The 13,660-nt window shown below is 34.8% G+C and overlaps 1 protein-coding gene across 1 annotated transcript; it reads left to right on the top strand.

Annotated features, from left to right (window-relative positions):
• Positions 1–7,707: 7,707 nt before the first annotated feature.
• On the top strand, positions 7,708–10,336 carry LOC142169761 (uncharacterized). The gene is made up of 5 exons (XM_075231667.1): positions 7,708–7,788; positions 9,026–9,116; positions 9,220–9,386; positions 9,459–9,830; positions 10,280–10,336. Exons 1-5 carry the CDS (start codon positions 7,708–7,710, stop codon positions 10,334–10,336), a joined length of 768 nt encoding a protein of 255 aa, XP_075087768.1.
• Positions 10,337–13,660: the final 3,324 nt, after the last annotated feature.

The raw sequence follows: 13,660 nt of genomic DNA, 5'->3' as shown, positions 1-13,660 counted from the left end.
AATTTCAGAATATAGGGCTCATCTACCTCTTCCTTTGACTCTTGCATTGGCTCATACAGATCAATTTTCATACATCCTTCCGAACACAATGTCAAAAAATGATTAGAGTGAGGACCAATGCGCTCAAACTGAAAATTCAACTTGTTATCGACCTCCTCTTCTTGCCACAAACTAGAATCAATTAAAATTGTATCTGTAAAGTCCTCAGTTGACTTCAATACCACTTCTTCAACATCGACATCATCAAATTCTAGTTGGTTGGTTTGGTCATATTCTACTCTCAACTCCTCCATTATAATGGCAATTTCTGCAGCCAATTCATGCTCTTCTTGGCTACTATCCACAATGTAAGCTTGTTGTGCTTTACAAGGTTCAATTAGTTTATTCGCTAGAGCCTCCAAGTTGTGAATAGTTGCCTCTTGCCTTTGTATCTGCAGTGATTTCTTATCATATTATTCCACAAGGCACTTCAACTTATCTTTGATCTCCTTCAAGTCAGCTTCCCCGGGTTCTTTGTTCCTATTAACTTCACATGAAAATGTAGAACCATCATAATAAGGGGTTGTGGGAGGATAATAAATACAAGCACAATCATAAAAGTGACCATCTTGACCACCACAAATATCATATATATTCCACACATAAGATTGAGTTGGTGTACAAAACTCGCTCTCGAAAATATTTTGATAATTTTGCCAAAGGTGATTTTCTTCACAATATATATAAGGATCAATAGTAGAATTACTCCCATAATTCCAAGATGTCATGTTTCTCAAATCAACAAGTAAAATAAAATAAAATAAAAAATAAAAGAAAACAAAACAAAATAAAGTTCAAACTTGAAACTTAGCAACATGTACTCCTACAGCTACACTGTTAGTTCCCCGGCAACGGCGCCATAATTTTATCACGTCCAACTCTAGTTCTAAAAAATATAAGTGGTCGCTGCAAATATAATTCTTAAATCCCACAAAGAACTAAGGTTTAGCTACAGCTGTTTACTATCACTAAGAAGACAAGTTTGAATAATTCATAAGTTATAAATATTAAGATTCTTGTATCTAATTAACTAACAAATTAAATTAGTAGATTAATAACTAGGGATACTAAGGGTTAGAAACAAGATTAAGGAGGTCCAAAGTTATGATTTTCCCAGTTGTCAGAATCCTTCCTGCTACGTCTTCTATAATTTCGCCTAAGTATTCTCTACTGATCGTGAGTACTTCCAGTGTCGTAATTCTCTTTCGGGCAATTACCATAATTTACTAGACATATTCTTCCGAACTACACTAGCTGACACTAATTCACCGCTCACTAAGATCGCACCAAGATTTCGTTATTCCTAATCTCACCTTTAAAACCTTCGTATTGATTTCTCACATACGTTAGGAGTGATATTGTTCAACAACTATTTAAATATGTACCCTTTTCCAAGCAATACACACTAAATAGGCACAATCAATTAAGGGTCCTTCAATTAACTACGATAATCACGTAGTTGAACAAGAAGAGAAAATCCAATGGCAAAATCATATTAAACGCAAGAGAAAATCATCCTTCAAAAGGTTCCATCAAACCCTAGATAAAAGAGTTTAGCTACTCGTAACCATACTAATAATCAGGATAATAATTGAAAGTATTTAAATACAGATTAAGAAATAATGGAAGAGAAAACTCTTGTAATTCATTTCTTCCAAGTGTTCTCGTAGCCTTCTTGCCTCTCCAATAATGTCCAACCCTTTCTCAACTCGTTTGGAGAGTATTTATATGTTAGGGCCAAAATCCCTCAGTCCAAATCCGGATTGGACTCTTTCAACCCGCGACTTTTAATTACCGGGTTATAGACCTCCCGTAAGGGTGGCAAGTGGGCCGGTCCCGAGCCTAAGTGGGCTAAGTGGGCCGGTCCAAACGGTCCCAGGCCGGTCCCAATTTAAACGGGCCAAACGGTCCCGGTCCTGACGATCTTTTTGTAAGAACAGGTCCGGGACCGGGCCCACGAACTAATGGTCCCGGGCTAAACGGTCCTGAACCGCGGGCAAAGTGGGCCCAATAGATACTTTTTAAAATTTTCTTTATAGAAATTAGAGAAAAATAGATGTTAATAAAAATATCTGAGGCAATCCTTGTAAATTTTATTATAGAAGTGTGACCTAAATTTTTAATTCAAATTTAAAGACAAAAATATTGTAAAGAGATATTCAAAATAATGCATTATAATTTTATTATAGCATTAAAAAAATATGACAATATCTTTCTTAGTCTTCCTCCCCCCTATGGAATGAGCACAACAAGGTGCTAATACCACCATTGAGAAGAAAAAGAAACTAATCAAGATGTGCCAAAATATAAGTTATATAATACATACTAATTTTTGTTCATACAAGTTATATGGTATCTCTTTCAAACTTCATAAATCCATCAAGGTCCGGAGGAATTTTCATTGGTGGTGGCGGAAAAGAAGCTTGGTCATCACCGCTTCCGGACGAAGCAGTATCCTCTGCAAGTTCAGCAGGTTCGTCTACCTCTGGTTGTGATTCAGCAAGTCCAAAATTTCTTCTTTCCGAACGGATCCAATCTCTGAAAAGTACTGATTTTTCCAACCTCTCCCTCATAGACGCTCTATAATCACCGAGTTGAAGTCTTGCTTGACTGAAAGCGCTCTCTGGTGCCACTGTTGAAGCTTGAATAGTTAAAATATCTCGGGCCATCCTTGAAAGAATCGGAAAGTATTTTTCTTTGTCCTTCCACCATTCCAAAAGATTAAAGGAGTCGTCGGGATTCACTTCCTTAATTCCCTGTGACAAATAAACTTCAAGCTTATTTAGTTGTGAAAAAACACTACTACTAGAACTTTGAGAATCCCTAAAACCTGCCCAAGCACTAAGTGCTCTTACTCCCGCAGTTCTTTTAGATGATTGAGAATCAGAAAAAGAACGAGTTATAACATTTGGTTTAGCATGATCTAATGCAACTTGATAAGCATTATAAATAGTTTGAGCATTTGTTCTAATTGAGGCTATTACTTCCGGAAGTTTAGACAACTCCTCATCTTCAAGTGTTAAACCTTTATAAACAGTTTCATACCAAAATTGAGGACCTCCTAATGTCATACAAGGATTTAACAAAGCAGCAACACCATAAATAGGAAAAATATGGAAAAAATATTTTTTAAACTTTTTTCTCATAGAATCAATAGCAAGTTTATAAATCTCTCCACCCTCTGAAAAATGAACAAACAAATTTGCAAGTTATGCAATATAAATTTAACAGTTAGAAATAGTAGGATAATATTGCCCAGAAAATTCATTTGTAGAAATATGAAATTTTTCTAAAAAATCTACAAGCATTTAACATTAGTCCAATCCGTATTTGTAAGGTGCTCATCATCATCACTTACATGAGCATTAAACGTTGAGTTTATGGGGTTTCTATATTCATATGCAACAACTAAACTTTCATACATGTAATTCCATCTAGTTGGACAAGGTTTAGGAACCTTTCTTTCTCTTAGGCCAAATTCATCGTATTTTTTAAAATATTCTCTAATTCTACTTCTACGGTTTGAATAAAAAAGCCAGTTAAAAGCCATTTTAACCTTTTTAATTTTAATATTTAAAATTCTCATACCATCATCCACAATTAAATGGTAAATATGACAAATACATCTAACATGAAAAATGTTACTAAATGCAGGACTTAGTGTAGTGGTAAGCAAGGCTATAACATTTGCGTTACTAGTAGCATTATACATTGAAACTGACATTATTTTATCACTAATGCAAAAATATCTACAAATATCACATGCTAGCAATAAATTGCCATGTGTGACATGAATTAATTATTCTATAAGCAATAATGCGCTTTTGCATTATCTAATCCTTATCAATCCAATGATTGGTAACAGTAAGGTAATCACAGTCGTTACCACTTCTACCAATATCAGTTGTAATAGCAACGATAATTTATATGAGTAAATAAATAGCACAAATATTATTCATATTCATGTTTATATTTATAAATATCGCTCTTTACGGTTGTGCGAGGAAAACCTTTATAAGTAGGATTAAAATAATTTCTAATATAATGCACAAAGTTAGGATCAGAAGGAAAAATATAGGGTAAGCACATAACGGTAACCATTTTTGCCAATTCTTCCCGATCTTTTTTGGATCATAATATAAAATACTACCGGTAACAGTGTTAATTTTCGGTTGAAATTGATTTGACATGGTACTAGGGTCAGCCTGACTAGGAGTAGGTACACTTGTCCCCTCGGCCAAAGCTTTGGCACGAAGATATTTGACTTTATCTTGAGGGTGTATCAATATGTGTCTAGCCAAAGTTCTCCCCCCCGTACCCTCCCCCCGACCATCAAAGTATTTAAAATCTATCTTTGCCATAAGTTTTACACTTAGCCTTATTTTGTGGAATTAGTTGAGTAAAAAATGGCCAAACAAGAGATGTTTCCGTCCGTTTCGTACGTTGTCTAGAAAAAGTAGGGGCATTAATAGGAGTATCAGACGGGGCATCATTTGGATTATCACTAGTTGGATTAACTTCTGGAGCAGGACTAGTGGGTGTATCGTCATCCGGTTGAGTTTCATCAAAATGTATTTCCTTCTCATCATTTTCATCAATAGTTGGATTAGAATAAAGAGTATTCATTAATTCATGCAATTGTTCACCAGCTCCAACATTATGGCAAAATTGACTCTTAGTAAATTATAATAAACTATTATCGCTATCAAGAATAGCAGGTGTAGGACGGATATGGGGTTTGGGTCGGGGAACCGGGGGAAGTGGAGGAGGAATAAATTGGCCACTAGATTCGCCACTCTTGGATTTTCTCTTATTTTTACCAAAAATTTTTTTTAAGGAAGCCATCTTAATTAATCAAATAATAGAAAATAAATAAAATAAATAAAACTATAATATTAAAAATTATGAGTTGGAAAGAGTTTACCGAATTGACGAATAACTTGTTAAAAATTGATTATCGTTGAAGACTTGAAGACTTCAATTCACCAACTTCACAATTTTTTCACAAATTGTAATAATAATGTAAGCAATAGTAAGCAATTATAGAAGAATATTAGAGAGAGATTGAGAGAGATTGATGATTTTGTGAGAAAAATAAAAGAATGAGGGGGTATTTATAGTTGAAAATAGGGAAAAAGTGTAATTATAAAAAGTTTGGGGTTAAAATAAAATTTGGGGGGTTAAATGGAATGACTATTTTGTAAATAGCCAACGACTATTTTTTAAAGGCCAACGGCCAGATTTATCAAAGCCCAATAGGCAAGTTTTATTTTTTGAATTTTGACTGTTGGGACCGTTTGGGACCGCCAAGGACCGGTCCGGTCCCAAATGGTCCCGGGCCTAGCGGTCCTAAAGTGAAGAATCGGCTCGGAAGACTAGACCAGGCCCACATACATGGTTCTAATCGGTTCAGGCCCGTTTAGGCCCAGAAGACTGTTTGGTCCGTGGTCCCGAGACTGGACCGCCCCACTTGCCACCCTTAACCTCGCGAGGCCAGGCTTATAGCGCGGTCAGCCTGGCTACAGAGCTGGCTACGCCTGACCTTTAGCGCGGTCAAGCTGGCTATAGAGTTGGCTTTACTTGGTCGGTAGCACGGTAAGGCAGGCTATAGAGCTGGCTTTACTTGGTGTGTAGCACGATTTGGGTACTTGATGCTTTTATGCTCTTTTCTTGTATTTTTGTCCTCTTTTTGTGCAACTTTCATTCGACTCTTTCTTCCGATGCTCCTATACATAAAACAACACAATTTAGCTCAAATGTCGCACAATTAATCACTAAACCAATAAAATATAGTGCGAGTAATATACTAAAAGTATAGTATTTTGACCGAACATCATTAGTCCACTATAAAGGTTATTTTAGTGATATAATCTTTCACAAGAGTTTAGGAAAAACAATAATAGAAGAAATTTCTAAATAAAATACATAAGATCTTTGCTGGATTATTTCTTTCGATTCAAATTATAAATGGATTATGAGTCATTTCCTCTCATCTCACACTTGTGCCTACATGTACATGTTCAATTACTTATACCATAGTAAAATTCAATGGGAAAATAACGCCCAGTCCCTATCGGTCGGCAAATTTCCAGGTAATTAGTAGCTGGTTAGTCGATCAATTCAGTATGTCATGTAATTTATTTCTGTAGCATGTTACTAGTTTAGAGTTTAAGACTTTGTGCCTTTATTTCCGTTAGTTACTTGTTACAAGCTAGAAAATCTTTGGACTTTTGACAGATGCATAGAAAAGTCCAGTATAAAGTGCAGTAAGGGACGGATTTGTTAAATTTATGATCGGTAATTCTATAGTCACATGATTTGAGTTATGTTTGTAGAACTTCTTTTTATTATGAAGTAGTAGTATATAGTGAATTATATCCTTTATTACAAAAAATCAACAAATGCAATCTTAAGTTGCTTTTTCATTTAACATTAACGCTCTAATATCAATCACCCTACATCCTGTATTTAAAAATGCTTGCGCTGGTCACATAACACATAAGGTTAGTCTCCAGAAGAAAAATATTTCTTCTAATTCGATGCATACATTATATCATACTAATTTATCATAATTATAAGTTAAATAGAGATAAATATACATATTAGTGAACTATGATTAAATAATAAACCATACTACTATATGTTTTCTTGTTTTGTTTTGGTGTTCCATCTTACTTCCGGTAATCGCATTGAAGTCTCGGTTAATTTGAGTTCGCATAGTATAAAATTCATTAAAGGGGTAGGATTTTTTTATTTTCAAAAAAAATATATAAAAATATATAGGTAGTGCATTTTGAAGAAACTTAGTAGGCGTTTGGACATAATAACTGTAAGTTTTGGAAAAAAAATAGTATTTGGAGTTAAGCTGAAAAATGGTATTTGGAAATTAAAAATTATGTTTGGACATGCATTTCACTTGAAAAAGTGTTGCAGTTTTGTGAGTGGGAAAAAAGAGTTTTCTGATTTTTTTTAAAAAGTGATTAAAGTTTTTTCAAAAACTTGCAAAATTTAATGGACAAACACATTTTGAAAAAAAATCGAAAAAAATGAACAAACGGGTCCTTATAATGTGGTCTTTACACAAATAGCCGGTCATATTTACTGTTTACTTTTTCAAGCCATATATATAGGTTATACATTGATTATACATAATTATACACATATAATATATAAATTATGCATATATTATACTATTACCGGGTAATTTAGTTTAAGCAATTGAGTAAGCGGCTATTTGGGTTAATTCTTCCCTTATAATCTCCAAAATACGAAAGTGCACGTCTTTATATTTTTGGACAGTCAAAATATGGGGAAAGTACATAAATAACCAATTTAAACTCAAACTTACCAACCTCTAGTCGAAAATTCGAGATACACGCAAGGAAGGATTCTTCCATTCGAGAATCACGCTAAAGATCTTCCTTCCTTCTTTGTTTTTCAAGCGTATCAATTTCATAGAGACATACATTTTGTAAATCACGACATTATCACCCAAAAAATTCTCAAAAGGAGTTCCAAATTTCACTCAAAAATCGATCAATTTCACTGTAGAAGCAACAATTTCCTTTCGTGAATTCTCTGTAGATACAGCTTTGATGAAGGAACTACGAACTACAATCAAAATCAATCAAGGAATTAGTGAGTTTTGACCTAATTTCAGCTACTTCAATGGCAAATTTACCAGTTTTTATTCAGTATGGTGGCCGATGGAATGTTGACAACAGTTTTGTAGATTACAATGTCGATGTTGTAATAGTTACTCCAAAAATATAAGTTTTGAAGATTTTATAGACGTGATTTTGAAACAACTTATGATAGATACTTCATTGAATGTTATTGAAATCAAATACACTGTCCAAAACGGTTCTCCACCAATAGTGATACATAATAATATGGGTGTATGTGTATATCTTGACCTGAAAAAAGCTTGGAATTTACAATGTATCCCCTTTGTATAATATCAAGTGAAAAGGATATGGATATGATCTGTTGCAATTCAAATTGTGTTGTGATTTCCTCAGAGTGTGCACAAAGCTCAATTATACAGGAGAGATAAAATGGCGATACAATTAATATGATTGAGTTTGGGGATGGAGAAGACTAGCAGGATACAGAATCTGATGAAAATACAATAATAACTGACCCTCAACACATAGATGTAGAAGAAGGTCAAACTTATAAAGACAAGGCTACGATAGTCAAAGTCATGAATCACTTGGCAATAAAGGAAAACTTCCAATTTAAGGTGCATAGATCAAGTGAAAGCAGGTATCAGAATATTTACTGTATAATTATGTATGTCAATGTATATCATAGTTGATGTTAAAAGCATAATTATGCAGAAAATAAGTTGTTGCTTGTAAGTTTGTGGCTGTACACTTTTAAGTTGTGGTTGTCACCATGTAGTACTGTATAATCGTTGTATTTTTTTCATCTAGTATTGCTGATGGCAGTGTGTATCACTATATATCATTATATTTTATGCCGCTCTGTTTATTGATGAAAAAGTTTATATCCTTGTCGTAGGTACTGCCTAGTGTGCATCAACAACAACTGTGATTGGTATTTTAAGTCTTCGAGCCTGAAAAAAGCAAAACTTTTCAAGGTCAGAAATTTCAGCAAGCTGCACTCATGCCCGCTGAAAGACAGATCTTACGCACAATGTCAAGCTACTGCAAAACTCATCGGCAGTCTTCTGATAGACAAGTATAAAGATCCAAAAATAATATATACTCCTAATGACATAATTGGAGACATGAACAAGCAGTATGGTATTTAAATGACATATATGCAAGCTTGAAGATCGAAGGAATATGCAGTTCAACTACTGAGAGGGAACCCGAGCAAATCATATGAAAAGCTGCCAAGCTACTTTTATATGTTGGTTCTTACAAATCCTATGTCGCTGGTAAGTTTGAAAAAAATAGAGGAAGACTTGTTCATGTATGCTTTCGTTGCACTATATCCGTTTATAAAATGATGGCAGTATTGCAAACCAGTTGTTGTTGTAGATGGAACCTTTCTTAAATCGACATACAGAAGAACATTATTGATAGCATCCACACAAGATCCAACAGGTAAAAATAAGAATAATATATATATATATATATATATATATATATATATATATATATATATATATATATGCTTATATGTGGGTTGTATGATTTAATTTATTAGGTAGTATCCTACCACTCGCATATGCCATAGTAGATTCAGAGAATAATGCTTCATGGGAATGGTTTTTCGCGAGGTTCAAGGATGAATTTGGGGAAAGGGAGGGAATGTGCATAGTCTCGGACAGGCATGAAGGCATAGAAAATGCAGCGGCAACATTGTATCCACAAGTATTTCACTGTGTCTGCATATGGCATCTATGAAATAATGTAAAAACAAATTATAAGAAGAACCATTTGCAGCTCAATGACATATTATTTGATATTGCCAAAGCATACACGGTTAAGAAGTTTGACTACCACATGGCAGAGGTGGAGAGAATTGATAAGAGGGTCAAATATTACTTAATCAACGTTGGGTATGAAAGATGGTCCAGAGCACATTCTACTGTCAACAGAACATTGACAATGACTTCAAACATAGCGGAGTCGATCAATGCAGTGCTCAAGGCTGCTAGGGAACTCCTAGTACTACCTTTGCTGGAGTACATAAGGCAATTGATCGGACGATGGAACATTACAAACCAAAAGAATGCAATAGAGTCATTTACTGATCTTGGGAAAAAATATGATACAATGCTGATGGACAATCTAGAATTGTCACATCGGATAAAGGTATGACTAGAATCTGTAGATACTTGTGCATATAATATGTAATCATGTCGAATTCACGGATCTGTTATATCTTGAACCCTTTATGTGATTATGTTAAACTAGTATCCACTTGCACGGCACAGGAAAACCAAATTGATTAAAGTTAATGTTTTCTAATATTCATTGTTTGCACAAAGGCAATATTATAGTGTTCAAGTAATAGAGGGTCTTATCTCTATTACTCGAGGCTTCAGGTTTTCTGTTTCTTTTCAAAGTTGGTTGGTCTAGCTCTATTCTCTGTTTCTTCTGGGGCATGCAAGAAATTAGTCATTATGTAAGCAGATTGTTCAACTTTTAGGCGACCACCAACATGTATATAAGGCTTTCAATTTAATGTAGCATCTATGCCTACCCTACTGCTGAAATATTAGTTAGTTTGACATGATATTAAGCTATTTTGAATCTTGTAGGCTCTCCAGTATATGTGTTCTGAGGGCATATTCTTTGTCACCACTAATGATAGTTGATAAATTTTGTAGGTGACCCCTTCGACGAGTTACTTATATTCAGTACTTGACAAGGGTAAGCAGAGAATGGTGTTCCTAAAAGATCGAACTTGCGGCTGTAGAAGGTTTCAGTTAGATGAGCTGCCACGTGCATATGCTTGGGAAGTGTTAAAAATACAAATACATTGATCACATTAAGTATTGCTCGGTGTACTACACTAGAAATTACCTATTGAAGACCTCTGAAATTCTAATTTATCCGATTCCTGATGAAAGCACAAGGAAAATTCCTGCAGAAGTTTTAGATGAAAAAGTCTTGGCACCAGACGTGACTAAATCAATAGGAAGGCCAAGGAAGGGGAGGTGCAAGCCAATATCTGAAAGGGAACGAAAAAGGTCGATCATGTGGACAGTGTGGAGAACAAGGTCAGAACAGGAAAACTTGTAGAAATAATCCAAAGAGAGGATGAAATATGTCAAACTTAGAATTACTTGTTATTTTACTTTACTGAATATCATAGAGATTTAGAAGAATCCAATATATCAAGAACTGTATCAATGCAGAATGTCATTTGAATTTTAGATATAAATAAATATTTGATCTATCATTTAAAATCGTGTTGCAAGTGTATTTTTTGAATTATACACCTGTTTGATTAAAAACGAAGTTGTATCAGCTATGTATCATATTTGTATCTCTTATGTATCACCTATGTATCATCTATATATCACATTTGTATCATCTATGTATCTCTTGTGTATCACTTATGTATCTTTGTGTATCGGCTCTTACTCATGTCTGTATTTATGTAATAACAAAGCTAACTAATGGAAATCAGTCGTAGCAGCTAGAAAACTGTGCAAATAGTTTTAGAAATTTGCATATAACAGTGTGGCTTCATCAATACATATTTCGAAACCAAACAAACTGCAGAACTCGTTGTGAAAAAACTAACTATGCAGCAATCCAAAACGACCGTATCATCTATGTATCATGTGTGTATCATGTCTGTATCATGCATGTATCTGGAAGAAATAATGTATCACAAACTGCCGTATATTTTTCATATCTTGAATTCACAACACAAAATCAAGGGAGGAAACACCAAAATAAACTAAACTACAACACTCCAATATTGCACTAAAACTCATTAAACCTTTATAACAGAGCAGGCATCTCATTTGTCGTACAAATCTTAAATGTATTCATAAAATTCAAACACAAACAAATCTGATCCGTCTTACAACAATGACAACATAACATAACACAATACAAAACGAAATTATTGAGTTCATCCTACTACAATGACAAAGGTAACTACTTCCGCTTCCGTGACTTATTCTGTCGACCAATAATCTCATCATCACTTTGTGCATTCAGTTCCATCTTCTTTCTAGCATAATCCCACAAGAGAGCACCAAATCTGCGCAGGTGTGCATAGGCATTGAATATTTAGGGAGGCGTCTTGCCCTCAATGAAATACTCGAAAAATGATGCCGCAAATACATCGCAATCACTACAAAAATAAAAATAACAACAATTATCAAACTGCAGAATATAAAAACAAAACAGATTGTGTTGAAAGAAATTCATACACTTCGACTTGTTGAGGCAGTCTTTCAACCAGTTTTACATCAAAAGGGACAATCAAATCCTTGATTTGTAGACACCAATGCGCTAATTGATATCTTTTTTGCTTAAATAGAAATGCGTGTGTACGAAAAAATGAGGCAGCAACACAGAATTCTTGCGCATTGTGTTATGAACTTTAGCTTGATGAGCAGCTCCACCGCGCATAGAGTCATACACATAAATGCACTTATCCTTGAAGGACATCACAACTATTATCCAATGCCATTGTTTTGCAACATTAATTGGCATTAAGACGTGCTCGACAGTGTACCATGGAACATTGGCAGCCAAGACACACCCCTGAATATACTCTGCAATGACATGTTTCGGATTGCACACTTCACTATCTCCATTTGTATCAATAAACGCCTGCCACAACTTATTAATTTTCGTCGAAGTACCAATTTGTGGTGGTGAATGTTGCAAGCAGGTCTTTGTCATACTTCCCCTTCTTCCTCAAATAATAGAACAAAATATCAATGTGCTGAAACAAAACATAACAAATAATTAATCACTGAAGTCTTGTAAGCTTTAAGCAGCTACACATTTTCAAACAAAATTCACAGAAAATAAAGGAAAATAAATGCTCACTACTTCTCTTGTGCCAGGCAAGATAGAAATTAATAATATGTTCTAACTTAAGAGTCCTGATCACGTGTACCCTGGCTAAAATTTAAAAAAAAACTGCAAAAGTAACTTCTTAGATACCGAGTCATCCAAAGGCTGGCCATTTTATGCCAAAGTGTAAAACTAATTTTTGTCTTCAACATGATATACCCCAAGATCATAAGCAGGATTGAGTTCACTAACATGGTTCAAGTAAATTTCATTCCTGGTAACAGCTATACACAAAAGAGATGCAGTGATTTGATATAAAATAATGCTACAAATGACAATATATTAAAATATAAAACTGAACAAAACTCAGAAGTTGGAAACATATTTCCTTATGGACTTCCCTTGTTTGACCCACGCAGCAAATACATTCAACAAAGAGTTGTTAACGTCAACTCCGATTTTGCTTCGAAAAGGATGGTTAACAGAATAATTTGCTTTTTTTTCTTTCGCTGCAACAACACCAGTACGGGATCCTAAATCAAATACAGTAATGAACGGAGACTGCATGACTTTTGCAGGACATCTCTTTCTTTTCTCCATTTGCGGCGAAACTTCAGGAAGTAATTCAGGCTAGTATAGAACAATCTGAGTGTAACGACCCAACCGGTCGTTTTGAGCATTTGCACTTTGCTCGATAGTTTACGGACGTGAGTAGTTCCGTATGATGTATTTTGATTGGTGTGAATCATCGGTTTAGATTTTCAGGTTATTCGGGACTGATTTGGAAGAATGACTCTCAACTAGGGAGCTTTAAATTTGAGAGAGTTGACCAAGTTTGATTTTTTAGCATTTGAACTCGGATTGGAATTTTGATGATTCTATTAGCTCATTTGGGTGATTTTGGACTTGGGAGCGCGTCCGGATTGTGATTTGGAGGTCCGTGGTTGAATTTGGCTCGAAATGGCGAAAGTTAAAATTTTGGAAAGTTTGGCCGGGAGTGGACTTTTTGATATCAGGGTCGGATTCTAATTCCGGATGTTATAGAAGGTCTGTAATGTTGAATGTGACGTGTGTGCAAAATTTGAGGTCAATCGGACGTGATTTGATAGGTTTCGGCATCGGTTGTGGAAGTTTGAAGTTCAAAGTTCATAGAT

The sequence above is a fragment of the Nicotiana tabacum genome, chromosome 15 (assembly GCF_000715075.1).
Source record: "Nicotiana tabacum cultivar K326 chromosome 15, ASM71507v2, whole genome shotgun sequence".
NCBI classification, from domain to species: domain Eukaryota; kingdom Viridiplantae; phylum Streptophyta; class Magnoliopsida; order Solanales; family Solanaceae; genus Nicotiana; species Nicotiana tabacum.
The sequence above is the reverse complement of the archived record's forward strand: the minus strand, read 5'-3'. Positions and strand labels throughout refer to the sequence as shown.

Excerpts from the sequence above, each read along its gene's own strand:
- LOC142169761 (XM_075231667.1), top strand. The coding sequence starts at position 7,708 with ATGGCAAATTTACCAGTTTTTATTCAGTATGGTGGCCGATGGAATGTT. Across the intron at positions 9,117-9,219 it reads ATCCACACAAGATCCAACAG|GTAGTATCCTACCACTCGCA; the intron begins GTAAAAATAAGA and ends TTAATTTATTAG. Across the intron at positions 9,387-9,458 it reads CGGCAACATTGTATCCACAA|CTCAATGACATATTATTTGA; the intron begins GTATTTCACTGT and ends AACCATTTGCAG.